The 27,934-nt window shown below is 40.9% G+C and overlaps 1 protein-coding gene across 1 annotated transcript in view; it reads right to left on the minus strand.

Moving 5' to 3' along the window:
* Positions 1 to 27,934, minus strand: part of PLXNA2 (plexin A2) — a 272,967-nt gene that overhangs the window by 224,214 nt on the left and 20,819 nt on the right. The window contains exon 2 of the mRNA XM_075264212.1: positions 4,140 to 5,426. Within this exon, the coding sequence (XP_075120313.1) occupies positions 4,140 to 5,336 (1,197 nt within the window). The 5' untranslated portion in view covers positions 5,337 to 5,426. The remainder of the gene's footprint in view (positions 1 to 4,139; positions 5,427 to 27,934) is intronic.

Genomic DNA, 27,934 nt, shown 5'->3' on the forward strand with positions numbered 1-27,934 from the left:
AGCACTTCTATACATGGTTTTAATTTCTCAAAGCTGACTAACTGGAATGCAAGAATTATTATGGAAAGTGAATTCATTCCTATAGTTTTGCTTGTTTTCTTAAAAATATCCTTCACAAAGAATTTATTAGACTATAAAGCTCCATCTGTCCCTAAGTAAACTGCCCAAAATGGGCTAATTTACTATGTTAAGCAAAGAAGACAAAAATATTCAGATTTAACCGTTTCCAAATTGTCAGCCTTTCTATATTAATTGCAAATCCTAAAAATGAGGCAGCTGGTAATAACACATTACAGGTGGATCCGTCCTGTCCATAAGAATATATTGTGCCAAAAAGGTGATTGGGAACTATTCACCAAAAAGATTTCCAGGGCACCAACAGAGATCCATACTGTGTTTAGAAACTGCTACTTATGCAATATCCTAATATATTAGGATATGGCTAAAAATCTGACGAGCCGAGTTTGCTAATTGAAATGAGCATATTCTATTAATATTGATGAACGATATTTTACTATCTACACAACTGTCATTGTGCTCAATGTAAACAGGGCTTTAGAAAGCAGCAAAGCTGTGGTTCCTTCATCAATAGTTCATGTATAATTAGTATACATTAGCAATAAATGATAATAATTAGAACAAACCATATATACACTACCGTTCAAAAGTTTGGGGTCACCCAGACAATTTTGTGGGGGGGGGGGGTTCATGAAAACTCACACTTTTATTTATCAAATGAGTTGCAAAATGAATAGAAAATATAGTCAAGACATTGACAAAGGTTAGAAGTAATGATTTTTATTTGAAATAATAATTTTCTCCTTCAAACTTTGCTTTCGTCAAAGATTGCTCCTTACAGCATTGCAGACTTTTGGCATTCTAGCTGTTAATTTGCTGAGGTCATCTGGAGAAATTTCACCCCACGCTTCCAGAAGTCCCTCCCACACGTTGGATTGGCTTGATGGGCACTTTTTGCTTACCATACAGTCAATCTGCTCCCACAACAGCTCAATGGGGTTGAGATCTGGTGACTGCGCTGGCCACTCCATTACAGATAGAATACCAGCTGCTGCTTCTTCCCTAAATAGTTCTTACATAATTTGGAGGTGGCTTTGGGTAATTGTCCTGTTGTAGGATGAAATTGGCTCCAATCAAGCGCTGTCCACAGGGTATGGCATGGCGTTGCAAAATGGAGTGATAGCCTTCCTTATTAAAAATCCCTTTTACCTTGTAGAAATCTCCCACTTTACCAGCACCAAAGTAACCCCAGACCATCACATTCCCTCCACCATACTTGACAGATGGCATCAGGCACTCTTCCAGCATCTTTTCAATTGTTCTGCGTCTCACAAATGTTCTTTTGTGTGATCCAAACACCTCAAACTTCGATTTGTCTGTCCATAACTCTTTTTTCCAATCTTCCTCTATCCAATGTCTGTGTTCTTTTGCCCATATTAATCTTTTCCTTGTATTATCCAGTCTCAGATATTCAGATATGGCTTTTTCTTTGCCACTCTGCCCTGAAGGCCAGCATCCCGGAGTCGTTTCTTCACTGTAGACATTGACACTGGCGTTTTGCGGTTACTATGTAATGAAGCTGCCAGTTGAGGACCTGTGAGGCGTCGATTTCTCAAACTAGAGACTCTAATGTACTTGTCTTGTTGCCCAGTTGTGCAGCGGGGCCTCCCACTTCTCTTTCTACTCTGGTTAGAGCCTGTTTGTGCTGTCCTCTGAAGGAAGTAGTACACTCCGTTGGAAGAAATCTTCAGCTTCTTGGTAATTTCTCACATGAGATAGCCTTCATTTCTAAGAACAAGAATAGACTGTCGAGTTTCACATGAAAGTTCTCTTTTTCTGGCCATTTTGAGAGTTTCATTGAACCTACAAATGTAATGCTCCAGATTCTCAACTAGCTCAAAGGAAGGCCAGTTTTATAGCTTCTCTAGCCAGCAAAACTGTTCTCAGCTGTGCTAAAATACTAGCACAAGGGTTTTTAAGGGTATTCTAAACATCCATTAGCCTTCTTACACAGTTAGCAAACACAATGTACCATTAGAACACTGGAGTGATGGTTGCTGAAAATAGGCCTCTATATACCTATGTAGATATTGCATTAAAAACCAAGACATTTGCAGCTAGAACAGTCATTTATCACATTAACAATATATATATATATATATATATATATATATATATATATATATTTCTGATTCATTCAATGTTATCTTCATTGAAAGATACTGTGCTTTTCTTTCAAAAATAAGGAAATTTCTAAGTGACCCTAAACTTTTGAACAGTAGTGTACATGATTAATACTTCTCAACTTTCCTAAGTTCCTATGAAAGTAATTCCAATAATAATAATATTTTTAATATTTAAAAAACAAATAAATAATAATTAACATTTTTATTCTGAAGCTGGTGCATTTCTCTGTAGTGATGTAAATGTCCATCCAATGCTCATAGCTATTGTCTGTGGGCTGATAAATGGTAACGTGTATATGCAACCTGCTCTCTAGATCCTGTGACTCTGCACATTCCCATTGCTGCTTACACACTGTTTTTAAGCCACGTGTTGTTTGTTACCTGTTTGGCTAGTCAGCAGTGGTTGAATGAATACTTATTACTGCTTTACAACATGTTTTTTGAAGAGAACAATACTGACTATGTAAGTGACCCAACGAGTTAGATGAGTGCAATGTCCTGGCTGCGCTCTCCAGCCCCTTGCGGTTGCCTTAAGTTAACATTCTTGTGGTTTCATTAAAGTGCTTAATATAATCAACATACTTATAAGAGCGGGGTGAGCGCTCTCCCAAAGTTCATGAACTGAAAGAATTTAAGATACTGATGGCAGACAAGGGAACAAAATCCTTAATACAATACAGACTGTGACATGCTGGCTTTAAGAAAACATCACTGGTGGTGAACTTATTCTACAGAAAAGCTTGAAGGAGCGCTGATAAAAATCCTCTAATCACTTCACATAAAATCTACAGGCCAATCTCCATCCCCCTAAGCCCCCCTCATACACATAGCTGTACAAATCTGACAGCAAAAAAATTGTGGCATGTTTTAGGGGAAAGTAGCTTAGTACATACAGAACCTATCCAAGCTAATAAAGTAGAACATAAAGGAAGATGGACTCTCATGCTGTGTTGGGTGATATATGTATGGATCTATTTGTCTTGGAGCATAACACTCCAAGGCAAAGATTCTGTATTTGATTTTTATGAAATCTGATTAAAAACTTTGTTTGCATTTAATTACATATGAAGATACAATAAGAGCATATATATACCAGTATGGGTTTCTAAGGGTCCATTCACACGGAGGAAAATTGTGAAGAAATTGGTGTGGAATTTTCCACGCTGAAAAAAAAAAAGCCTCCCATTGATTTCAATGGGTTCTGCTAGCTTTTTTTTCCACTAGCGGAATTTCCACTAGCTAGCAGAATCCATTGAAATCAATGGGAGGCTTTTTTTTCAGCGTGGAAAATTCCACACCAAATTCCTCACTATTTTCCTCCATGTGAATGCACCCTAAGGCTCCGTTCTCACGGAGTAACGCGCCGCTCATTTAGACAATTAAACACGTGTCAGAGCGCGGCGCTTCAAAACAGATTCCATTGACTTCAATGGGTGCCGGCTTACGCGCGCTACACATTGAAATCAATGGGTTACAAAGCCTCACAATGATTTCAATGTGTAGCGCGCGTAAGCCGGCACCCATTGAAGTCAATGGAATCTGTTTTGAAGTGCTGCGCTCTGACACGTGTTTATGTGTCTAAATGAGCGGCGCGTTACTCAGTGAGAACGGAGCCTAAGATATATCTGCACACTTGGAAGGTTGTACTAAGCTGTTGTATGGCTATGAGCCTAAGAAAATACAAGAACCCTGGTGGCGGACGCTCCCGACTCCCAACATAGTTTTCCTCAGATGTGGTTATAAAATAGTCAACTGCAGTGTTTTTCCAAGCAGCTTGTCCAGCCACATTCAACAATGTACTCAATATGGGATCAGATATCAGCTGTGTCCTGCTCAGGCATCAGACAAGTGGCTGGACACAAGTAACACCAGCCTAAGGAGAACACATATACATGTAGACATTTTTAATAAAGTAAGACAAGAAAATGTACTTACAGCTTTAGTACACTGGACATCCTTTCCTAGCAGCCAATTTAGCTCCAGATTTCCTTCTCCCTGGTAACAAGACTGTAGTCGTTCCTTAATAAGAGCATTGATCGTCTTGATGGGGAAAACACAGAGCGTAGAGTCATCAGGTGGATTATGATATTGTTTTTGGCCCTTAGAGAAGATTGCAAAAAGTACATCATCCTGCACGGATATTTTCAGAGACCTAGCTAATGTGGCACCCGGTTTTGTTACATAGGCAGCTTGCAATAGCCTATACTCTACCCCATTCTTTGTGCATCCAATTGGTAAGGAAACATAAGAGTGAAATTTTGGATCATTTTTGCATAACCGTACAATTCGAGATGTGTAGAATAGGTCATTTGCTGAATTACTAGATATACCTTCAGGGGTTTCTGGTTGCACAGTGAGGAAATAAACATAGTTGCCACTGGCAAAACCGTAAATATAAAAAATATCAAAATGAGAAACCAAAGCAAGTGTATCAGAAGGAATCTTGATGAGAGATGACACAAAGTCACTATAGAGCTCATAATCCAACATGGTAGATGATTCTGGATCCCTAGGCAATTTGCGACTCGAAAGAGTTGGAAAATAATCCTGTTTGCCGTCTACTGCAGTTCCAATGAAAAGTTTACCATCCTGACCTTCAGTGTGAACGATCACACCATACATTGTACCAGTCTCATTGACACTAGAGAGGTAGTGCTCTTTCTTGTGAGATGGTTCTACTAATATAAAAAGATCATCCAAACGCAACAGCTTGCATACACCTTGGTACAAACTACCACATGCCAAGAGTCGGTTCTCTGAATAGTCAATAATTAAGAGTTTGTTCACATTGTTGGTCAGTGTACGAGGTTCACTACATGGCTGCACATTCTGAGGAGGGTAGCAGGATTTGTTGTCCTCTCCAGGACCAGTGTTGTGGGATACCAGCAGGGTTAAGTTTCCAGATAGTTTATAAATGCGATTTACTGCACCTACATAGACTGCCCCTGTGCTCCTGTGCACAGTGAGATGGCTAAAAGTCCAGTCTCTCTGCTCGGTATGAAATGTGTTGGTGAGGGAAGCACCAGGTATTTCCAAAGACAGCATGGCCAAAACCAGCAAGACCATCGACACTGCCTGACTGTGAAAATGGAAAGATGTTTTTGTCAGGCTCGGTAATCTCTGCTGTTCCATGGTGTTCAGTTAGGGTAAGGAAGAGAGATGGAACCCAAGCTCCCTTTGGTATTCAATGCCTCCAAGAGTTTAAGCCTTCTTTACATGGTTCTGAAAACAAAAATAGAAAACTATTAGTATGTATGGAACATATGAATAATTCAGCTTTTCACAATTTCCAGACTATATAAAGAATTAACATTAGACATTACGTGACTGCTGTCTAATTCAGTGAATATTCAGTATATTCAATACCATGAAATTGGTGAGAGTCCAACTCCTAACACTCCCACCAATCAGCTGTCTGAAGGGGCTGAGTAACTCAAGGGTAAGCTGAAACCTCTTCATTATCTAATATCGATAGGCCATCAATATTACAATCCTGAAAACCACTTCAAGCCAATGAAAATAAAATATTAGACTCCTCTGAGTCCAACCAAGGGCTTTTCAAGGGTCCATTATCTCATATGATCAGATAGAATCATGTCCTATGCTGATTTAGTTACCAAATTTCACTCCATCCCCCTCCTCTTGAGTAGGAATATATTTAGTTACCTGCAGCTTAATAACTGGGTTGGGGGCCTTCTCACCAGATTGACCTCCTCCAAATCCATTTTTCACCTCCCCATTCTAAGGGAATGATCTGCTACTCTACTACCCAATAATGAATTCCGCACATCCCACAAATATACTAGAGATAAAGAATTTATGAACTGATATTTGGAACCAGCTAAGGCTGTCCCAGAACTAGTCAGGGCAATGTTTTGCATTTATAGTAGACATGCCCAAAATTGGCCCTGTTGAAAACTAATGTTTTCCTCTTTCTTGTCTATGTTATTTTATTTATTGGATAGCAATAAGATATTTTGCAGCTTTACAGATACTGTCAGAAACTGTCCCATAAAGGTTTCACAATCTAAATTCCCAATCAGTATGTCTTTGGGACAACATACAAACTCCTTGGAAATCTGCCAGGAAACAGTGCTAACCACTACCGTGCTGCCCATACACTTCAAGACTGAACTGACCAGCATGATAATGGACACCCATGACAAGTTCATGTAAATCTAGTTTACCTATATTACCTAGCACACACCAACTCATATAGGAGATTGTCTTTGCATGTGGATCTTTAGTAGTATAAGGCTGGGTTCACACTACCGTTGAATATTCATTCTGATCGTGTCCGTTGAAAACAAACAAAAATGGACACTTATAATAACAGACATTAACAAACACTAGCTGATGTTATTTTGTACGTTTTTAACAGATCCATTTAATGGATCGGATAAAAGAAACAGACAAATTACCATCAGTTAGTGTTCATTAGTGTCAGTTTCTATACGGACCTTTTTTTTTTTTCTTTGTTTCTACTTTCTAAGCATGTGCAGAAAAAAACAAACAGTAATAACGGACAGTATGAAGGATGCCCATCAGTTACTGTCCGTTACCATAGACATTAATGTTAAAAATAATGGACACTTGACGTCCGACATAAAATTGTTATTTTTCACGGACACAAAGTCCTGCACTCCAGATTTTTGTGTCCACGAAAAATAATCGACATGTCAAGGATTTGGTGTAAACGGACATTAACAGTCACTAATGCACAACAGATAAAATCCCAATGAAATCATAGGAATTTTTATCAGATTTAAGACAGTTCTGCTAGTGTTTTGCAAAAGCCTTGCAAAAAGATTAAAGCTGGGTTTACACTAGTGTAGGTGTCGGACAGCTAGGGTCTGATGCTAATGTCCGCGCAAGATTTTAGCAGCGGACACTAGCTGTGTCCATTACAATTTGCATTATTTTAAATGGGAAATCATGTAGTGTCCTTTACTGTCTGTGGTTGTCCTTAAGTGTCCGTTTACAAAGATGTCTGATTTTTCAAGTGGACAGCTAAATCCTACATGTAGGAAGATGGTTCCAACCCCATTTATAAGGCAAGAAATCCCACTTATTAAACCTGACAGGGGACACCTGTGAAGTGAAAACCATTTCCGGTGACTACCTCTTGAAACTCATCAAGAGAATACCAAGAGTGTGCAAAGCAGTAATCAAAGCAAAAGGTGGCTACTTTGAAGAACCTAGAATATAAGACATATTGTACACTTTTTTGTTAAGTATATAATTCTTCATTTCTACGAGAGCACATTGGACTCCCATTCTCCTGATGTTGGGGAAGTTACGGTATCTATTGGAAAGTTGCATTTCGACTACCGATTTCTTTTGTTCTCAGATAAGTGGGTCTCCCCACTGACGCATGTAGACACATCCAACCAAACATCCATTTTTATGTAGTAGTCAGGAATGAAAGTTTGCATGACCAGCCTAAGCTGCTGACAGACACCTCTGACAACTACTTATCTGCTGTGAAATCCAACACGTCCAGTCCATCTTCCCGGCAGCATCTGCTGCTGTAAGAGTAGAAGAATCAAGAATCTCACATACACATAAGGGCCCATTCACATCAAGTTTTGATCATCAGTTTAACTGATCAGTTTTGCGGATACAAAAAACTGATGCGAAAAATGGATGAAAACTGATGATCAACCATTTACATAGAGTCAATGTTAATTAAAATGGATCAGTTTTTGTTTGTTCTTTTGTGGGACAATAAAGTGTGGTTTGTCCTAATGGAACCATTTTTATTTAACCGACTATGACTCTATTGATTCCATGACCATCCAGTCATCAGTTTCCATCCATTGTAGTATTAGTTTTTTGTTTCCGCAACTGATCATTGAAACTGATGATCAAAATGTGATGTGAATGGTCCCCTAAAAGAGTGCTGATTCTGACAACATTGGTGGATTTGGTCACTGCCCATCCAATATGTATGGCCACCTTAACAGTTCTAGACAGAATGCAGACTTAAGGCTGAACGAAATACTGTTTTCCCTCTCCAAGGTATTAGTGTTAATTTGCCATTGAGTCACAGAAGAAAACACATTCATGACAATGCAGATAGTAACCTATTAAATTTATATGGACAATTCTACTTGTCACACAGGCAAACCGTCTCCATCAGTAAAACAATGAGAACGCTGCAGTATATTGTAAAAGACACCAGGCTCGCTCCGTGCCAAAGCCACACACGGCAAACCCTTCCCCTCTCGGCTGTTTCTGTTCATAACAGGTGTTCTGCTGCTTATCCCATTTACGGATCCCTTGTATAATAATTGTTGTATCACTCCCAGCAATGCAAAATACAACAAGAATAAGTTAAAGCCTCCTTTCCCTGCAGCGAGCACAAGCAACGGCATTACCAAGTGCAATCACAAGATTAAATATGGAAGAGCGGCAGATCCTGTACAGATCTCCTGAACGTCTCATCCCATAGGGAATATTAGACAGATGATCAGCATCTGTATGGAGTGAGACCCACCAGCTATCATTTCAATGTCATTATCTCTCAGCATTTCTGGCCTCCAGAACAACAAAAATATCATAGTCAACGGAGGCTTCTTTTATCTCTGTATACCTAGGCCTGGCGGGGAATGCGTGAATGCCATCCAGTGTTTCTCGTCTACCGCGATACAAGGAAAGGAAAACACTACTTAAGACGGATGCTGCACAGGACGTGCCTGGGTCCTAATTGTTGGCATTTTTCTGCAGTCGGCTAGTAATTGTTGACAGTGAAGTGAAGGCAGACGTAGGAGGCCACACATACATACGTCACACAAGCAAAAAGTGTGATCAAACCGCTCTGCCCCAAATTAATATTGAGATCTGACGGAAAGCCAGCAACCAATAGCTTTAATACACATACTTAACCATAGAAATTGATTCACTTGTTGGCAGATAAGAATTGCTTGGCACAATAAGCAGCTTCTATTCCTGTATGATTTATAGTACTGACATAAAGTCTTAGTTTAATAAGAGATTTACACCATCTTTATGCATTTCGTTTCTGGATTTCTACCCCTCATGGCAGGCTAACTCACAATCTGCTTCCATATGTTCATACTAACACAATTTTCTCACAGGTTTTTCTGACAAAACTGCAGAAATGATACATCTTTGCTTCACTTAGGCTCTGTTCACATCCGAGTCGACTGTTGGGTTGAAAGAAAAAATTGTATTGCATGCTGTATTCAGCGTGCTCGAAGAATCTGCGATGGAGGCTCCAAATGACGCCTCCAACGTAAATATGAACAATGCCTTATCTATATTGTTATAGTAAACACTAGCAGGAGAACCCGGCTTCGCACGGGTATAATTTCATTTTTTGTTTGTGTAGTGGCCCCATAAGAATTTGCCAGTTTTGCACTGGTGATTTTGTATACCATTTATGTGTGTACATAAGCATCATGTGATCATGTGTATCTCTGTTTGGATATCAGTGAAAAACCTGCGATCAGTTGTTATGGATACCTGGAGTAAAACTGTGTGAATGTGACCTTGTGTAACAGTGTCCCCAACAGCAGCCTGCCCCTTTAAAGTTGACCTACATCAGTGAAGAAAAAATGACTGGGTTGTTATGGAAACCTGGAGTAAAGCTCTGCTGTGTGATGATGTGTGCTGAGCTGTGTATCTAATCCTCTGATGCGTGATGTGATGGTGTATGCTGTGCTGTGTATCTAATCCCCTGATGTGTGATTGGGTGTGCTGAGCTGTGTATGTAATCCTCTGATGTGTGAGGTGTATGCTGAGCTGTGTATATAATCATCTGATGAGTGATACTGTGTGTTGAGCTGTGTATCTAATTCTCTGATGTGTGATGGTGTATGCTGTGCTGTGTATATAATCCCCTGATGTGTGATTGGGTGTGCTGAGCTGTGTATGTAATCCTCTAATGTGTGAGGTGTATGCTGAGCTGTGTATCTAATCCTCTGATGAGTGACACTGTATGCTGAGCTGTGTATCTAATCCTCTGATGTGTGATACTATTTGCTGAGCTTTGTATCTAATCCTCTGATGTTTGATACTGTGTGCTGAGCTGTGTATCTAATCCTCTGATGCGTGATGGTGTATGCTGTGCTGTGTATATAATCCCCTCATGTGTAATTGGGTGTGCTGAGCTGTGTATGTAATTCTCTGATGTGTGAGGTGTATGCTGAGCTGTGTATCTAATCCTCTGACGGGTGATACTGTGTGCTGAGCTGTGTATCTAATCCTCTGATGTGTTATACTATTTGCTGCGCTTTGTATCTAATCCTCTGATGTTTGATACTGTGTGCTGAGCTGTGTATCTAATTCTCTGATGTGTGATGGTGTATGCTGTGCTGTGTATATAATCCCCCAATGTGTGATTGGGTGTGCTGAGCTGTGTATGTAATCCTCTGATGTGTGAGGTGTATGCTGAGCTGTGTATCTAATCCTCTGATGGGTGATAGTATGTACTGAGCTGTGTATCTAATTCCCTGATGTGTGATGGTGTGTGTTGAGCTGTGTATCTAATCCTCTGATATGTGTATCTCAGTTTGGATATCAGTGCTGGATATCAGTTATGGAAACCCAGAGTAATACTGTGTGCATGAGGAGTGACCGTGTGTATAGCAGTTGGAATATGAGTGAAAGATTTGTGGGTTTATATTGGCTAATGCAGGTTATTGTTTTGGGAATACTGTATTTCAGGAACAGTATGTCCTAGAAAGCTGAGACCCGACATACAATGAAACCTGTGTGCCAAATTTGGTGAAAATTGGCCCAGTCGTTTGGTCATGCATAAAAAAAGGACAAACAAACAGAAAACGCATAGAGAGAGAGAGAGAGAGAGAGAGAGAGAGAGAGAGAGAGATAACAGATAGACATGCAGGACCCAGCATGTCTATGGTTACGTGAGCAGACAATTGATTTTGATGGGCACCTTGCAGCGGTTGGCATCACCTGTTCCAGTAAGATAATTGTGGGCTATGAAAAGACATCAGTGTGAACAGAGCCCCATAGCAGCAATCCCTTACATGTACTGTGCAGGAGAATACAGTATTGTATTACGGTCTTCAAATAAGATGACATAAGTAATAAGCTTGTAACTGAGCATACACACAAGTGTATACAACACAATACATGTACAAAGAATGTCATCAATAACATACCTGCATGGCATAATGCTGTCTGCAAGATTAATGTGTACAGGACATAACAATAGCAAATGCATTCATTCAGTATTTAAGCTGTCAAAATTGGATAAAATTAATAGCTATAAGAAATCCCACCGCCTTCTAAGCTTGCATGCTTAAAGTGGGTGATGATTCTGATCCTAATAATACTTACGCTTTTTGCTAATTGATTCTCTAACGTTTATATTTTGCTCCTGCTAAAGTGAAATCTGTCAGCACTCCTGACACGTCTGTTTTAGTAAATACTTGTATTCCTCATGAAATATCAATTCTGGATCATCTTGTCTTCTAACTCCAAATTGAGCTGTTTGTCTGTTATTCCTCCTAAAAAAAATCTGAATAAATTGACAAATGGGTGTCACTATTCTGCTGGTACTGATTGGACAGATCCTGTAAGGACACACCGTCAACTGGTAGCCAATTCTCAATTCTTTTTATGAAGATTGCGGGCCCCATACAGGGATCACAATGTACATTTTTTTTCCTATCAGTTTGTCTTTGTAGAATGGGAGGAAATCCACGCAGACACAGGGAGAACATACAAACTCCTGGCAGATGTTGTTTCAGGCAGGATTTGAATCCAGGACTCCAGCGCTGCAAGGCTGCAGTGCTAACCACTGAGCCACCATGTTGCCCTCTTCTAGTAGGTTTAACAAAGGAATGGTCCAACACAGGGTTAGAAGAAAAAGTTTCCAAAAGTATTATATTATGAAGAATACAATATTTACTAAAACAGACATGTTAGGAAAGCTGACAGATTCTGTTTAATTACATCCACTTTAATACAAAGCTTATATATAAATATATAATCCCCAAGAAAAAGCACATAATCTATATTTATAAACCATATTAGATAAGGTCAAGCCCTTTTCAGCAAAGGCCAAAAAATGTTTAGAAATCCCAATGTGTCCATGTAGCGCTATAACTAATGCCAGCGATCTTTTAACCTTTCGCATTCTCCAGTGGTGTTACAACCTTCATGGCATCTTTAAGAAGAAAACTCATGGCCAGTCAAGGCACAGGATCCTCCAGAGAGATAATAGAGAGTTATGGCCCAGAACAGAATGACCTTTTAAGTAGGAACATTCTGACTTCAAAGATTAAGGCTCCACTCAGTCCTATGGGAGGTATAAATCAGAAGTAAAATATATAGTTTTCACCTGCTTACCTAACAAGGGGTCTGTAACCTATAGCTGAAAAAGCTGTTAAAGAAGCAGCGGGTCCACGACCTATAACACAATGTAAAACTTCTTCAAGGGATGAGACTAATTTATATGGCCTTATTTATGACACTTGAGGGCCGCTGGTGGATGATGGGTAACATTTGTGAAGGTCTCTATTTGGTCGGGCGGTATAACAGAAACAGTTTATAACTAATGAGCATTCAGATCGGACCATTTAATGTTTCAGGCTTATTTATAGGCCAGCCATATGTTTCTAGATGGCAGTATTTCACAGTTGCTTTTCCCACAGTTGGTTGTTCAGTACATTGCTATGTACTATCACATAACTTATTGTTGTTATTTTATTCTTTTTATTGTGTCACACAATCTTTTCAAGGTCTCCTCTTACTAGCAATGCCGATGACAAAAATCTAATTACGCTGAAAACATATGTTTTCTGGTCCAAAGCCATAGTACTATGAAAACAAAAACTAACTGTGTCACCCAAGGCAGACTACCTTATTAGGGTAAATTCACACACAGCAGATTGGTTGTGGAAACGTCTGTGATTGTTCTGTTCATCTCAAAGAGGAAATACACCAAATAAACCTATTCAGATTAACCAAACTGACTTTCAGTCGCAAACATTACTGCAACAAATCTGGTACATGTGAAAATACCCTTAAAGAGGACCTTTCATGGTCCGGGGCACAGGCAGTTCCATATACTGCTGGAAAGCCGACAGTGTGCTGAATTCAGCGCACTGTCGGCTTTCCCGATCTGTGCCCCGGGTATGGAGCTTTCGGTCCCGGTACCGTAGCTCTTCACAGTCAGAAGGGCGTTCCTGACAGTCAGTCATGTACGTCCTTCTTCACAGCAGCGCCTATTGTGCGGTACAGTGTGAGCGGGGAGGAACGCCCCTCCCTCTGCTCACAGTGCTCGCGCATAGACAAGTATTATCATATATCTTATTTATTTTCATCAGTATGCAATAAGACTGGACCAATACAGAACTCTATGAGCTATTTCAAACTGCTATCTAATATTACGATAAGGACAAAATGTATAGTTATTCCTGAGAAGACTTTAGTAAACACACGAATCATAGAGAGAAGCTTTAGCGCCGAAAGCTGGCCTACTATTGGAGTGACTAAGTCTGACACCAGACATCGCAGCATATTAATGCAGCCCCACAGATAGACAGGTTAGGGTTGTCTGAATTAAACCGTTCTCCCCTTGTGAATCGGTTACCGCCATTGCTGAGATATCACTGCTTTTGTTAATATGCAAATAAGCTCTTTGGAGTAATCAGGAGTTGGAGTTGCTGTTGCCCCAAAGAGCTGATATTGCATATTGATATCTCAGCAATGGAGGCACCGATTCATAAGGGGAAAGCGGTTTGATTCAGACGACCCTAACCTGTCTATCTAGGGCTGGATCGATATTCTGGGTTCTGGTGACAGACTTCCTTTAACCACTCCCTCAAAAACAAAAGGGAATATGGACACCGAGCAGACCGTAGTATAGTATTCTTATAAACGTTTAGGAAATTAAACAGAGGAATGACGCTCACCTTATAGGGTTGTGAGCCCAAGTCACAACTCTGAAATCACAATATGAGGTGACCGAAGGGTCACTCTTCGGATTGGGGCAGCATGTTCCTAGCACCACATTTAACCACTCCCTGTCATAGAGGACTATTTATGAGATATAGAATAAAAAATGGAATATCAAAGGAATGCAGATGTCCCCTATACTGTATATCCATTCCATCTATTTACAATACATTTTTCCAGAATATCTGTAATACCCTTGTAAGTGATTTACAGCCTAGAGAAATAGGCTTGCTGATGTGAAAAGTGAAGCTTTCCTCAGCTCGTAAACACTCTCAGACTGCCTGAGCGGGATGTACCCCATTAAAGAATGATTATAAACTCCAGAGAAACATGAACATCTGCACTTGTTAAAAACCTCGCTCACAGTTGTCTACTTAAAACTATAAAAACGGAAAGCAATCCAGATGCTGGGAAGGTCCGTAGTTTCCCACCCGCCTCTAAGGGTGCATGCTCATGTGCAGGGTCCACACACGAGAACGTTCAGCAGCTTTTTCAGGAGAAACAAGTGCTTTTAACCATTTCACCTGGATAAGCTGTGTGGATAAGCACAAATCAGCCATATTTTGTGGTGAAACGTGCAGTTTAGTCACGTGGTATTTTGCAACCTGTACACTGCCGAAGACATCCGATACAAGTGACCAAGAAATCTAAATATCTAAATCATCATTTTATACCGTAACATGGTTGATAAGGTTAGAAATCTGGTCCAATTTATAATCCTAATCCTACTATGATGGAAGGCAAAAAAAAATGGACAGGGAGGCCTACCCTGTTTCCCCAAAAATAAGACCCCCCCCCCCTTCACCTTCTGGATCACATACAACCGGCAGTCATGCCGGCGCTCCGCTAAGGAAGCATCAGCATGACTGCCGATTGTTCCCGGCTCCAGCCGCTGCATAAGACATCCCCCGAAAATAAGAAAGGTCATATATTTCGTTAGATAATTAATTATAAGAAACTGTCTTATTTTCGGGGAAACAGGGTATTAACCCATATTAGGGGAAAAATATAGGCCCATTTGTACCCACACAATGAATCAACCATAATAAGATTTTGCCAGTACATTCAAAACTGATGAACTATATATAAGATCATCATTGACCTTGATTGTTAATATTAATAATAGCCAAGGGTGTCACTTACAGGCAACAAAGATACAATCAGCTTTAGATGAACTATTTCAGCCACTTTATTCCTGTGAATGCAGGCCTCCCACAATACCACGCCATACAATGAAGCTGACCCATAAAGGTGGCATTAAAGTATTGTGTATCATGCATAGCCCTTGTCTGCCTGACACTTGTTGTATCAACAGGAGTCATAACATTGTTTCAGACATATTCCCTCCCCCATGGGTGCGAGACAAGACCCTTGAAGAGTGTGATCTCTGTTGACCTGCATGAGAATCTCTGTCATTTGCAGTCACCCACTGCAATATCTCCACCAGCTGTCCCTGTATGCCTTTAACAACAACAGGGACAGAAAAACATGTCTGCAAGCACACTTCCCATTCCAGGCAGCTGAAAAAACAGAATGCTGCATAGAAAGCACTGATAAGCGGGCACTTTTACTGCCAGACACACTATGTAACCTTTCACCTATGCCCTGGGCAGCTACTGGACAAAATGCATATAAAAATATTAATATTTATGAAGAATTTGGCTAGACTGCAGACATTTCTTATCCTATAAACAAAAGCAAGTATGTAAGACAGACTAGTAGTAACAATAGGGATTAGTCTGCGGTGAGAACCAGCTCCATAACTTGTTTTGTTAATGGTAGTAAATTCTGACGTCTCTGTTTCCTGGAAAGCAACTTGTGAGCTGTGGAAGAAAAATGTAAATGCAGTCTCCTGCAATGCACTAACCTTTATGGACAGCACATCTGGAAGTGCAAAAAAAAGGAATGAAACCCTCTATACAGATGATCCAAATGGTTATCATCAAATAAAGTACTTAATGCTAATAAACAGCCTAAGGAAACGGACATGAATGTTACCAGAGTAACAAACCCAATCGGAGCCCCTTCCGTTTGTGTCCCCACCATTGACTCTAATGTAAATGATATGCTGTCTTCTGTCATGTCTGTTTACTTCTAAATTGGGGAGAATGAAGATGGACCCCCAAAGGAGGGGGCTCTGTATACAACTGTCATTTAACATCCATTGCTCTGATCCTGTGATTGGATTGAATAATGGTAGAGGGAACCCAACCTAAACTTAGGCTTTGTTCACATTATGTTTGTATGCCACATTAATGTGACTAATACAGACACTTTTTTGGTATACCCTTCAGTCTATTGCAGTTTATAAATATACCTTATGTATTGAGTTGCATCATGTTGCCAGTGACTTCTTGTAGGTTTAGAGCAAGTTTCTACGCTAACTAAAAGGATTCTTTGCTGTAAGAGCAGTAAGACCATAGAACTCTCTGCCAGTGAAAGCTCTTATGGTGAATTCATTAAAAAGAGTGTAACAATATTACAAGTTATGAGTTACTGGAGAGGGGGCGCTGTTCCAGATTTCTTCTGAATTTCTTATAAGGTCCTTTTTGAATAAGATGAGAAAAACTGGCTACTGCCTTCGAAGATTTTTGCCTTCCTTCAAACCAACATTGTAGAAGAGCCATCTAGTCCAATGTCTTATTTCAAGCACAGGCTCCCGAGGTCGCAATAATGCCTGTAGAGACAAGCATGAGACTTTTCTTGGCATTCGCTCTTGAGTGCAGCACCTCTGTCCCCGGCTGGATCATGTGTGCCTGAGAGGGGCCAGAGCTAGAGCATGCTAGTATTAAAAGCATCTGTTAACATGCTCCTCACCAATGACAGGGTGGGCACTGTAAATGCCAGGTCTCTGCTGTTTTATTCAGCAGATGACCTGGTGTTAATGCCCATTATCAGAGTCCTCTTTGATCACAGGTACGTAGAGATAAGATAAGATAATCCTTTAATAGTCCCACATTGGGGAAATTTCAGCATGTTACAGCAGCATAGTAATACAGATACAGGATAATACACTAATATATTACAGACGTAGACACACATAAGCTGAGAAGAGAAGATATACTAGAAGTCCATAGCAGCTAAGGAAAAAACGGAAGACCTGATGGTCATCGTCATAATCATTAGTTTTCTGTTCGGAGTGATCTTCACTTGGTCTGATGTAGATTGTACAGCCTGGTCGCAGTTGGAAGGAAGGACTTGCGATAGCGCTCCTTCTCACACTTGGGGTGAAGCAGACGGTCACTTACAGTGCTGCCAAGTCCCATCAGGGTCCCATACATGGGGTGGGATTTGGTCTCCCGCATGGAGGTAACCACAGACAGTATCCTTCTGTCACCCACCACTTGTACTGGGTTTAAGGGTCTCCCCAGGACAGAGCTGGCCCTCCTGATGAGCCTGTCAAGTCTATTTCTGTCCCTGATTGATATACTGCTCCCCCAGCAGGCCACACCGAAAAAGATGGCTGAGGCAACCACAGAGTTGAAGAAGGCCCTAAGAAGTGTCCCTCGGACTCAGAAGGCCCTCAGCCTCCTGAGCAGGTAGAGTTTGCTGTGGCCCTTTTTTAGTCCCCTGAGACATGCATACACATCCACCAACTCTTCCCTCACGTTCACTATATGTTGTGGGAACTCTCCGGTGTGTATGATTGCCGAAACTTTGTGAAGCGTGCCTGGCTTATCATAGGAACATAACAATTAAGGCTTGTAAGTATTATACAGTGATTCACACACTATAATACATTTGCACAGGCTACGGTTGTATTGCAGCCTTTGGAACAAGTAGACTAATGTTGCAGGTTTAAGCCTATATGGGGGATAAAAAAAATTATTTATATAAATTAGATTTTAAATGATTGAAAAAAAAAATTATAGATATTATAATATTCTAATTTGTCTCTTTCCCTAGATCACAAATAAAAATAAACAAAAAGGAAAACCCTTAAAAGGGTTGTCCAGTCAAAACTGAATAACCCCTTTAGCCGGGGGCATTGAAAAAAAATAAGAAAAATTCATACTCACCTGTCCCCAATGCTCCGGTGTATCCCATAGATTGTAAGCCCTCGCGGGCAGGGCCCTCTACCCCACTGTGCCAGTCGGTCACTGTTAGTATTATATCTACCTGTATATTTTGTGTATTGTTTGTAACCCCCAAATGTAAAGCACCATGGAATTAATGGTGCTATATAAATAAACAATAATAATAATAATAATTCCTTGACGCAGTCCGCTCCTTCTGCTGAACAGGTCTCTTCTGGAGTTCCGCTCAGCAGCCTCAGGAAGAGACTTATGATGTTACAGGTATTGATATTGGATGCCATTCGCGGAGGCCAATCAGCAGCTTCAACAGAACCATGGAAGAGACCAATTCAGCAGAAGGAGCCAGAATGCACCAGGAGGACACCAGAGCATCGAGGGCAGGTGAGCATGAATTTTTCAAATTTTTTTTGAAAGCAGCGATTCCCTCCTTTTCACCAAGGAGGTCTTATTTGCATGTCTCTTACCTAGAATCCATAGTGTGCATGATCTAAGTCCCTGTACCAGTCTCTCCCTGATAGACATTAGCCCTTCTGACCCACATCAAGACCTCTCACACAGCCAGCCAGTACCCTACTCTGCAGATGAGAGGCAAAAAGCTCAAAACAGCCGTCTGAAGATAGGAACCTCTCCCTTTTAGAGGAGTCTTACTGGCTTGGTTGTTATTCCCAGATTATGCCCTTAGGTATTATAGGGAGCTACCTTCCAATAGGTGGCGCAAGAAACAATTCCCTCTTTTCACTAGGTATGCAGTGGATTAGATGGACTGTGCAAAATACAGTGTGAAAGACTCCTCACAACGTTACCACCAGTCTGCCATGTCTTCTGCATATGGAGTAGCCCACAATATATATAGTAAAACTGTCTGTGTGTACCGATCAATGGCCTTTTAACATTGCTTCCTGTGTTCCAAGTTTTTAATAGTATGTATAAGAGAACTGCTATGGATGAATCTTCAGAGACACCAACAAAATATCTATTTAGCCATAAGTAAGAGAAAAATAGGCAGCACTCCAACGTCCAGGTGAGAATAAAGAACTTTTATTCCATGAGTAGTGATGTTTCGGCTCAATGCAACATTTATCAAGGTATTGAACCGAAATGTTGCTGTATATGGAATAAGAGTTGGATTTTACAAGATCACTGCTCCAGATCTACTATACTTGTCCGGTGTAAAACCAGCTTGTATAAGGTCTGGCTTCGCTGCTGGAAGATGCATGCCATTTCTACTGAATCTATGTTACAGAGAAGTAAATAAATGCATTTAATACACAGAGCCCAGGGCATGCTCATGTTTTCTAATATCCTATGTGACAGATTTATCAATATTGTTGCTAGGGATGGTTTTTTAAATGTCACACGGCTCATGATAAATGTCTGTCATACAATACATGGTAATAATCCAGCTCTGCCATACGTGTGCAGCAAACCTATGTCTTTCCATCCTGCTAAGTATGTCCCACAGCTGTGACTAATAATCCATTACAAAGCGGGGCCGGGGACGGTGTAATTAAACCTGGAAAGCCTGGCGCTTGCTATGCAAATCCTGTATGTCCTCAGTCCCTTCCATTCATGAGTTTGTCAACCCTACAGTCAGTGAGCAACAGCTTTTCCTGTATACATAGTCATACAGTGGGACTCTCCATAAAGGATTTGCATAGTCGGCGAGTATTTCCAGGTTTACTTACATAGATAATGTGCTTATCTAGTTTCCTGTTTGGGAAGAACATCCCTTTATCAAGACAAGATTTTCAAAAGCAGATATTTTTTATTTATTTTTTTACCAAAAGCATCACAGCTTGCTATCTGAAGGTGAGCTAGCATTTAGGAGCTGACATATCCACTATAGGTCCTCTGTACTAATCTTTGGAAGCATGGCTAATGGTACTGTAGATCCCTATACATGTTCTGCAAGTCTGTGATCGAAACAAATGTATCCTATCGCCATGCTCACTTATGGTGCAGTGTGCTGTATCTGGTTCTCACTGCCAGAAGACCCATGTAGATAACACACAGAAGAAACCACACTCCATAATTTCTGCAAACAGCATGAGAACTTTTTTCAAGGTTTCAAAAGATATAGCAATAAATACACAGTCCAGTCATATTAATGTGACCACCGCCTACTTTTGACGTCAATGTTAAATAACCAATCACAGAAGGCACGTGTCATCAGCTATATGGGGGCACTCATCATTGTGGAAGGCACGATGGATCAACACAAGTATGCATCTATCCTTGCGGACCATGTTCACCCCTACATGCAAATTGTTTTTCTTCAGGATGATGGCATCTACCAGCAGGACAATGTGACGTGTCATAAAGCTCGCAGTGTACGTCCGTGGTTTGAGGAGCACCAGGATGAGTTTACCGTACTCCCTTGGCCAGAAAATTCCCCGGACTTGAACCCAATCGAGAAACCACCTCGATCGGGTTGTTCGCCATGGATGCTCAACCGCGTAACCTAGCACAGCTGGCCACGGCACTGGAGTCGGCATGGCTCAACATCCCAGTGAACATCATCACAACATCCCCTCTCTTCCTGCACGTTTTGCAGCAGTCCGCTCTGCATAGGGGGTTATTCTGGATTTTGGCAGGTGGTCACATTAATGTGCCTGGACTGTGTAGTTAGCAGACGTACTGCAATGTTTCAAGCAGAGTCCTTGTTTAGGCTCATGTAGCAACTGGAACAGCCACTGTATAAACCTGAAGAAGATTGCTTGTGAGCTATTTGGGCAAACATTGCAGTGCCGGCCTGAGACATAAAATATATTACAGAATTTAGTAGTAAATGATTGTATCTTCCTTTACATATTGCATTACACACATAACTAGCACCATGCAGTAGCACAACTAGTATCACTAAGCAAATAACACTGGTACTTAGCCCGAGTGCCGACCCCACTGACTGAAGTGTAGCACAGCAATCCTCGCAGTGACTATGGGCCTTAGAGATGGATCTGAAAGGCTTCAATTAAGCTGAAAGGAGTTATCTGGTATTTAAATAATTATTGGATGGAAGGAGTAATCGCGGGTCTCTGCTGATTTCCTTCACTGTCATCTTAATGGAGGCTATAAGATTATTATTCAAATGGCTTTGAGATTTTCTTCTGAAGCAAAGAAAAATGCAGCGATGGAGGGAGCAGGCAGGGACAGATCATTTAACTGTCACTGGCAAGGCTTGGAGAAGCATTATTAGTCTTTGCTCATTCCAGCTGTCACTCATTCTTACGCGCAGCACATTATTAGCACAAATTTTATGCACAAGAAACAGAAAGGAATAAATATATAAAGAAAAGCAAAAAAAAAAAAAAAAACACAACAAAAAAAAAAACAACACAGCCCCCCCACCCCACTAGAAATGACAGGACCAAAGGAACAATTTATATGTCAATGAGCACCAGCTGCAGCGCCTTTTATTATGAAGCTAATGCGGGATTTTATGCCTCCTCCTTTCCTGTGCCCTTCTCCTTGTATTTTTAGATAGGGTATATTTGGATTTTCTTTGTTTGCCATCAACAAGACCTCCTATACTATTAGATGAGGTTCTATCACCTCCAACGCTGTAAAAAAGCTATGCAATAAGGAGCCTTCCTACTTAAGAAATGTAATTATAAGCAAATCTAACTCCCTGCTTTGCATCAGAGCATAAGTCCTGGTGCCTAAAATACAATACGCTATACATATATCATTATCAGATACAGTAAAATCTCATTATTAATCACATTAGTCTAGCAATTCAACCCCTGGGGCTGATGTACATAGTAAAGCCTTGTTGAAGGAGCCTTTACAGTTCCTTAGCGTGGAGCAGTATAGTTGCTGTGCACTGCCATACAGGTTCTTTCAGGCGTTGTGTGCAATGTTCTAGGGAATACCTCCAAACAAGGAGTCCTTTGGAATATTTTAGACATTATCTATATATGTTACCGGCAAAGTATGAAATCAGACATTCTATGGAATGCCTAAAATAAGCCGGCAATGTATGAAATGATTCGTCATTTCACACATTGCCTAGGCATTCTATAAAATGCCGGACGAGAAGTCGGCAAAGTATGAAATAGCTAGGTGGCGGGCGAGCCATCAACTTCTCGCATCTGACATCATCCTTCGATTTGACGGTGAAACTATGGTCAACTAAGAAAAACAAGCCGCTCTACTCCTGTGAAGACAACGCAGACTATGTGTACGACGTCATGTCGCCCCCGTTGCACCCCGCACTTTTCACCTGTGTGGATGGGATGGGCCACCTGGATCTCCAGAATCTAAAAAGCGACACCGAGGTTCCCACCACAAGCACAACCATGGAAGGAACATCCGCACTCAACCGTGTCCGCTGGGCTCAGAGCGGCCGAGAAGTGGCAGTCGGCGACTCCAAAGGATGGATCTGGATCTATGATGTCGGAGAGTTTGTCATTCCACACAGTGATGAATGGGGCCGCCTTGCCGTACATTGGTCGAGATCCGCAACAACAGAGGTGATGGGGAAGAAGCAGCTGTAGAACTGTCAACCTGATAGCCCAACATACGTGACAACCAGCACAGTATTCATCTGTAACTGAATGTACCAATATGACATTATTTTTTTGCCGTGATCTTTTATAGCACCGCCAGTCGTCTTTTACCTTCAGCTTCTTGTTTAAATAGCATCCAACCCAGGCGAGACATCCTGTCATCTCTCTATATTGCGCAGACAATCTACACTCTTGTCTCCTGTCCTTCCTTAGTCTACAAATATTTCACTGTGTGCCAGTATTTTAATTAAATGATGTATATCAGAAATAAATAAATACAGCAGCAGCTCGTCTGAGGGCTTTTTCACACTTTGCCTAAATAGCGCTAGGTATTCTATAGAATGTCTAGGCAAAGTACGTAACGATTCTCTCATTTCATACTTTGCCTAAAAACGCCAGGCATTCTATAGAATGCCTGCATTTCATACATTGCCTGTAACATATATATCACAGATCACTAGATCAGCATTTGGTGACATACTTTCTCTACCTGTGTCACTCATTCAGGCACTTGAACACCCCGTATAACTATACTGTCACTCTATGATGATGTTTAGGCAAGCCCCCCATCACACAGGTATAAGTATAAAGAAGACAGTTCAACATCCTGGAATGTATACTTATGATACTTATGGTGTTTTAGCTAATTTAGTAGAATACAGAAGGACGAATAACCACACTGTTCTTCCAGCAGGCAGAGATGGTACATGCATTAGCCTTTATTGGATTAGTGACACTGAGCATGCCAAAAGCATAAGAGAAAGCAAATTATCACAAATAGATAAGGCTGAAATACAGTACAGGAGTGATAGACAATCACATGACAGGGGCAATAATATAGATTCTTGTAGAATGTATCTTTAAATCAGGTAATGGGAAAATCATGACAACTTAGTTATGTCCTGGTGTATTGGTGTAGGACCAGTCTCATTGTATGTAGTAGCATGTACAGAGATTTAGATTTGTTAGACATCAGATATATATATATATATATATATATATATATATATATATATATATATATATATATTAGTCAGCAATGAGCAATCTTTATTTATTCTCACCTCCTGTTCTCTTGCTATTTGTAATAAGTGCTTCATTTTGATCTCCTCCAGTGCTTTAGTCTTTAAACTGCACCTCTGTAAAATGACTGCAATCCACATAGCACAGATGAAATGTTTCAGGCATGGTCCAGCACAACAGCAAACTGAGACAAATTGCCTTAAGTTTGCTTGGAATTTTCCCATGAAAACCTCAGTGTTCGGCAGGCCAGATTTGCCATAGTGTTCAGGGTGACTCCACATCAGAGGCACAAGCTGCACACAACTGCTGACAGACCGGCGGAGAAAGTAGTAAGGTAAATAGTAAGACATTATAGACTATGTGTAAACCTATTATTAGCAAACCACGGAGGAATACAAGCTGAGTTATCCATCCACACTTCCCAGTTACATCTCTAATTCTTCCAATGTTTCCAATACACAGAATGAGTAATAGCCACAGACAGATATAATACTAAAGCCTCTGCCAAATTGACATAGAAAAAAAAACAATAAAACAACAACAAGCTAGCAGCAAATTTTTCAGTACATTGGTAACCATTCTTGTGGGATTTGTTGAACCCTTAACCCTTACGTAAGTAACATACAACACAAAACACGGCCATGCGGCAATACCATTGAAAAATGTCCCTGAAAAACAGAAGGTGCCAAACAATGTTACCACATACCTGTCGCCGACAATGTTTGTATTAGCTTGCCAGTTCCAGTACCATGATGCCAAAGCTCCTACTGACCATGTAACAATCGTTCATAGATAACCTAACATGAAGATCTACCAAAATACACACAAACCCCTGAATTAGACATAAGCTAATAGACTGGCACTCATCCACCCAAATCCAAACAGAAACGCACAGACTTGTTTCCGTAGGCATGATATAGGAACACACCTGGTACACACATCGGGCAAGTTATACCCTGCTGCTTCTCTGTACTTTCTGTTGGCACTAGTTACTAAAGGGTGACATTAAAATAATCACACAATTTACCTGAAAGTGGACATTTATGACAGACGGAGGTCTTTCAGAAGGGAACAAGCTGAAGGCATTAAAGTTACTACCGTTTACAACAAGTCAAAAAGTGAATTTCACAGCAAAAAATGTTTAAAATGTGCAGCCAAATCTTTTAATGTTGCACTTTTATTCTCCATCATTGATGGGACGTTTCCCTTTCTTTTGCTTTATCTTCTCTCCCTGCAAATAAATCACCTATCAATACCAATGCTGTGGCAATGATGGGAAGCATCAATGAGTCTTCTAAGGCTCAATACCTGTTAGCCCCATATGAGAAAACCTTGAGGCATCAGGTAAGCAGCTTTATACAAGGTTCATGTAAACTACAGCTGCATCAAAAGCATCATCTAGTACATCGGGGGTTATTTTGCTGGCAAACTTGACTACATCATCCTGTGTAGATGGGAGATTAAACAGCAGACCTGGCGACCCCAGATTCATGTCTTTGAGCTTACAGTTTCTTGCAGGATTCCCACACAGACACCAAAAGCTTACCGAGTGTTCCTCACCACAAGAGTTATCCAATATAGCTCATGTGTATCAGCTATGCAAAAGTTGAGTATTTGAAGGCTGAGTTCACAGAAGGACATGTAGAGCAGACGGAAGATTCACCATGCCATGAAAAAGTGTGCACACAAACTGAGTTTCAGCGCACATTCACACATAGTTTTAGGTGTAAAATTATAGAGAAACCAAAGTTAGCCTTATAGGGTCATGTAGTTACTAGATCTACTGACTGCAGACCAAACTTTGCCTCAGATCTGACAAGAAACTGCATCTCTGTTCATATGCAAAAGACAACATCCATATAGATTGCACCACAGTGGACTGCTCCTTATTCCATGTGGGAAATTAAGCAGGACGAGCCCCTTTAATTGGCAATGAATGTAGAGATGTATTTATGCAGTGGATCTTGTAATATAAGGCTAGGAAAACACAGTAATTTTGTCAACGACTCCTGTCACGCAGTCAAACATCTCCGGGTTACCCAGCAATCCCACTAATATTAGTGAATGGAGTCACATTGCAACCCCCAAAATGTTGCGACTATGATTTCAAGTTGAACACTGCTCAGCTTTATAGTGACTTGAAGTTGCTGTCGTGGCACCCTTGGGGTCAAAATAAGTCTTCATTCATTAACATGGAAAATAAGGCTCAAGCTACATTCACATCTGTGTTGAGTCTCTGTTAAGGGCTTGTTCACATGGGGCAAGAGGGGGCGGATTTGGTGCTGAATCCACGTCATAATCTGCACCCTCACAATAGAGGTCTATGTAGACCGCTGGCTTACTTTTTTCAAGGGAAAAAAGAAGCGAGCTGCCCTTTCTTCAGGCGAATTCCGCGGCTGAATCAGCCGCGACGTCCGCCCCGCGGCAGCACGCTCTGGACTAGGCCCATTCATTTGGGCCTACTCTGGAGCGGCAAGCCGCGACAGGCGTATTTTGGTCCTATTTTGACGCGGCTTTCCGCGTCGAAATCCAGACCAAAATACACCCCCTTGCCCCGTGTGAACTAGGCCTAAGAGATTCCGTCAGTATCCACCTGAACTCGGTAGACAAAAAAGTCCTGCAGGGACAACTTTTTCATCCACTGCTTACAAACAATAGACATCCAACAGACCCTATTCTAGTCACACTTCACACATCCAAGACTGAATGCACTAGATTTGGATAGCACATGGACCCATTTTTGTTGAATGAGGCCATACATACTGTTCTTCAGCATACACTACTCTGGTTGGTTTTGCAGACACAAGTAGCTGATGTCAAAGTGCAGTCAGATTTTCTGCACAGACAATACACAGAGATGAACACATATTTTTATTGTCTATGACTTGCAGACACGCATTATGGACAATAAATGAAAGAGCTTGTCTGAATAAGCACCAACATAGAAAAATATAACCATAAATACATATTTTAGCCCGTAGCAATTTCAGAAGCAACAAGCCATATTTAAAGCTAAAAACCTTGCTGTCAGATAGATAATAGAAGGTGCTCTGCGCATCTTCACCCTTAAAATGCACACGTTTCGTGCTCCATCCAGCTCCGACAAATGTAGCCATGATTGCATCAAATCAATCTGTTAACATAAAGTATATGTGTGAATAGGAGAGTGTTTGTACAAATTGCTGGATTTTCTGCTGACTTTGCATCATGCTTCAGTGTTAGTACAGGAATATTCCATTCATCATGTAGACATTTGCATATTTCAGACACGGCATATATTACTCCCAACTGCAGACTGGGATTCAGGGTAGTCATATGGAAAAAAACACTGGCTACAATTCTTACCTGCTAAAATATTATTTGATTTCAAAGTATTTTGTCACTTATATGATTATATAAATATGTACATCCAATATAGGGGAGCACATCCTAATACAGTAGCTTATTTATACTCTTATACAGAACTGCTCTGCACAAGCAGAAGTGATCTGAGGTAAAAGAAGTCCAGCCATTTAATTTTCTGCAGCTGCCTCTGAAGCAAACTGCAGACCACCTATGGTGCTACAATGCATGGCAAAAACCCTATGTCACATCAGTATTTATCTAGATATAGTGTTTCTTTACATTATGTTATACATACCCATAGAGCAGCCTTGTTGAAGTGACAAGTGTTTTAGGCTAAGGCCCCACATAGCGCCCTACAGCAAAAAAAAAAAAGCGCTGTGGCAACGCGTCAGAGTTTTCCCCGCAGTGCTTTTCACAGAAAACGCAATGCATTGTCACCGTGGGGTCTTAGCCTAAAACACATCACTCTAAAACAAGGCTTCTCTATGGGTATGTTTCCTCTGAGGACTTTTTGCTTTAGTTACACTTATAGGGAAACCTCCGGTGTTTTTGAAGGTATAATTAACATGCTGCAATTTCCAAAACTCCAACAGTTTGGAAATCACAGCGTCTCCATTGTGCGTATTTTGCCGCACTGTGGGGATGGGATTTGCTAGAATCCCACCCACTAAACCGTGTCTGTGACCCCTTGTTCACATCTGCATGGGGACCCCCCGAATGGAATACCGAACGCAATTGGAAGCGCTGTGCAGTAAAAGTACACGGACTCCATAGACTATAATGGGGTCCATGTGCTGGCAGGCGCTGCCCGTGGGCAGGAAAAGTAGATTGCAAACTAATTTCCTGTCCGCATGATCCCGGC

This window comes from Leptodactylus fuscus, chromosome 2 (assembly GCF_031893055.1).
Source record: "Leptodactylus fuscus isolate aLepFus1 chromosome 2, aLepFus1.hap2, whole genome shotgun sequence".
Taxonomy (NCBI): domain Eukaryota; kingdom Metazoa; phylum Chordata; class Amphibia; order Anura; family Leptodactylidae; genus Leptodactylus; species Leptodactylus fuscus.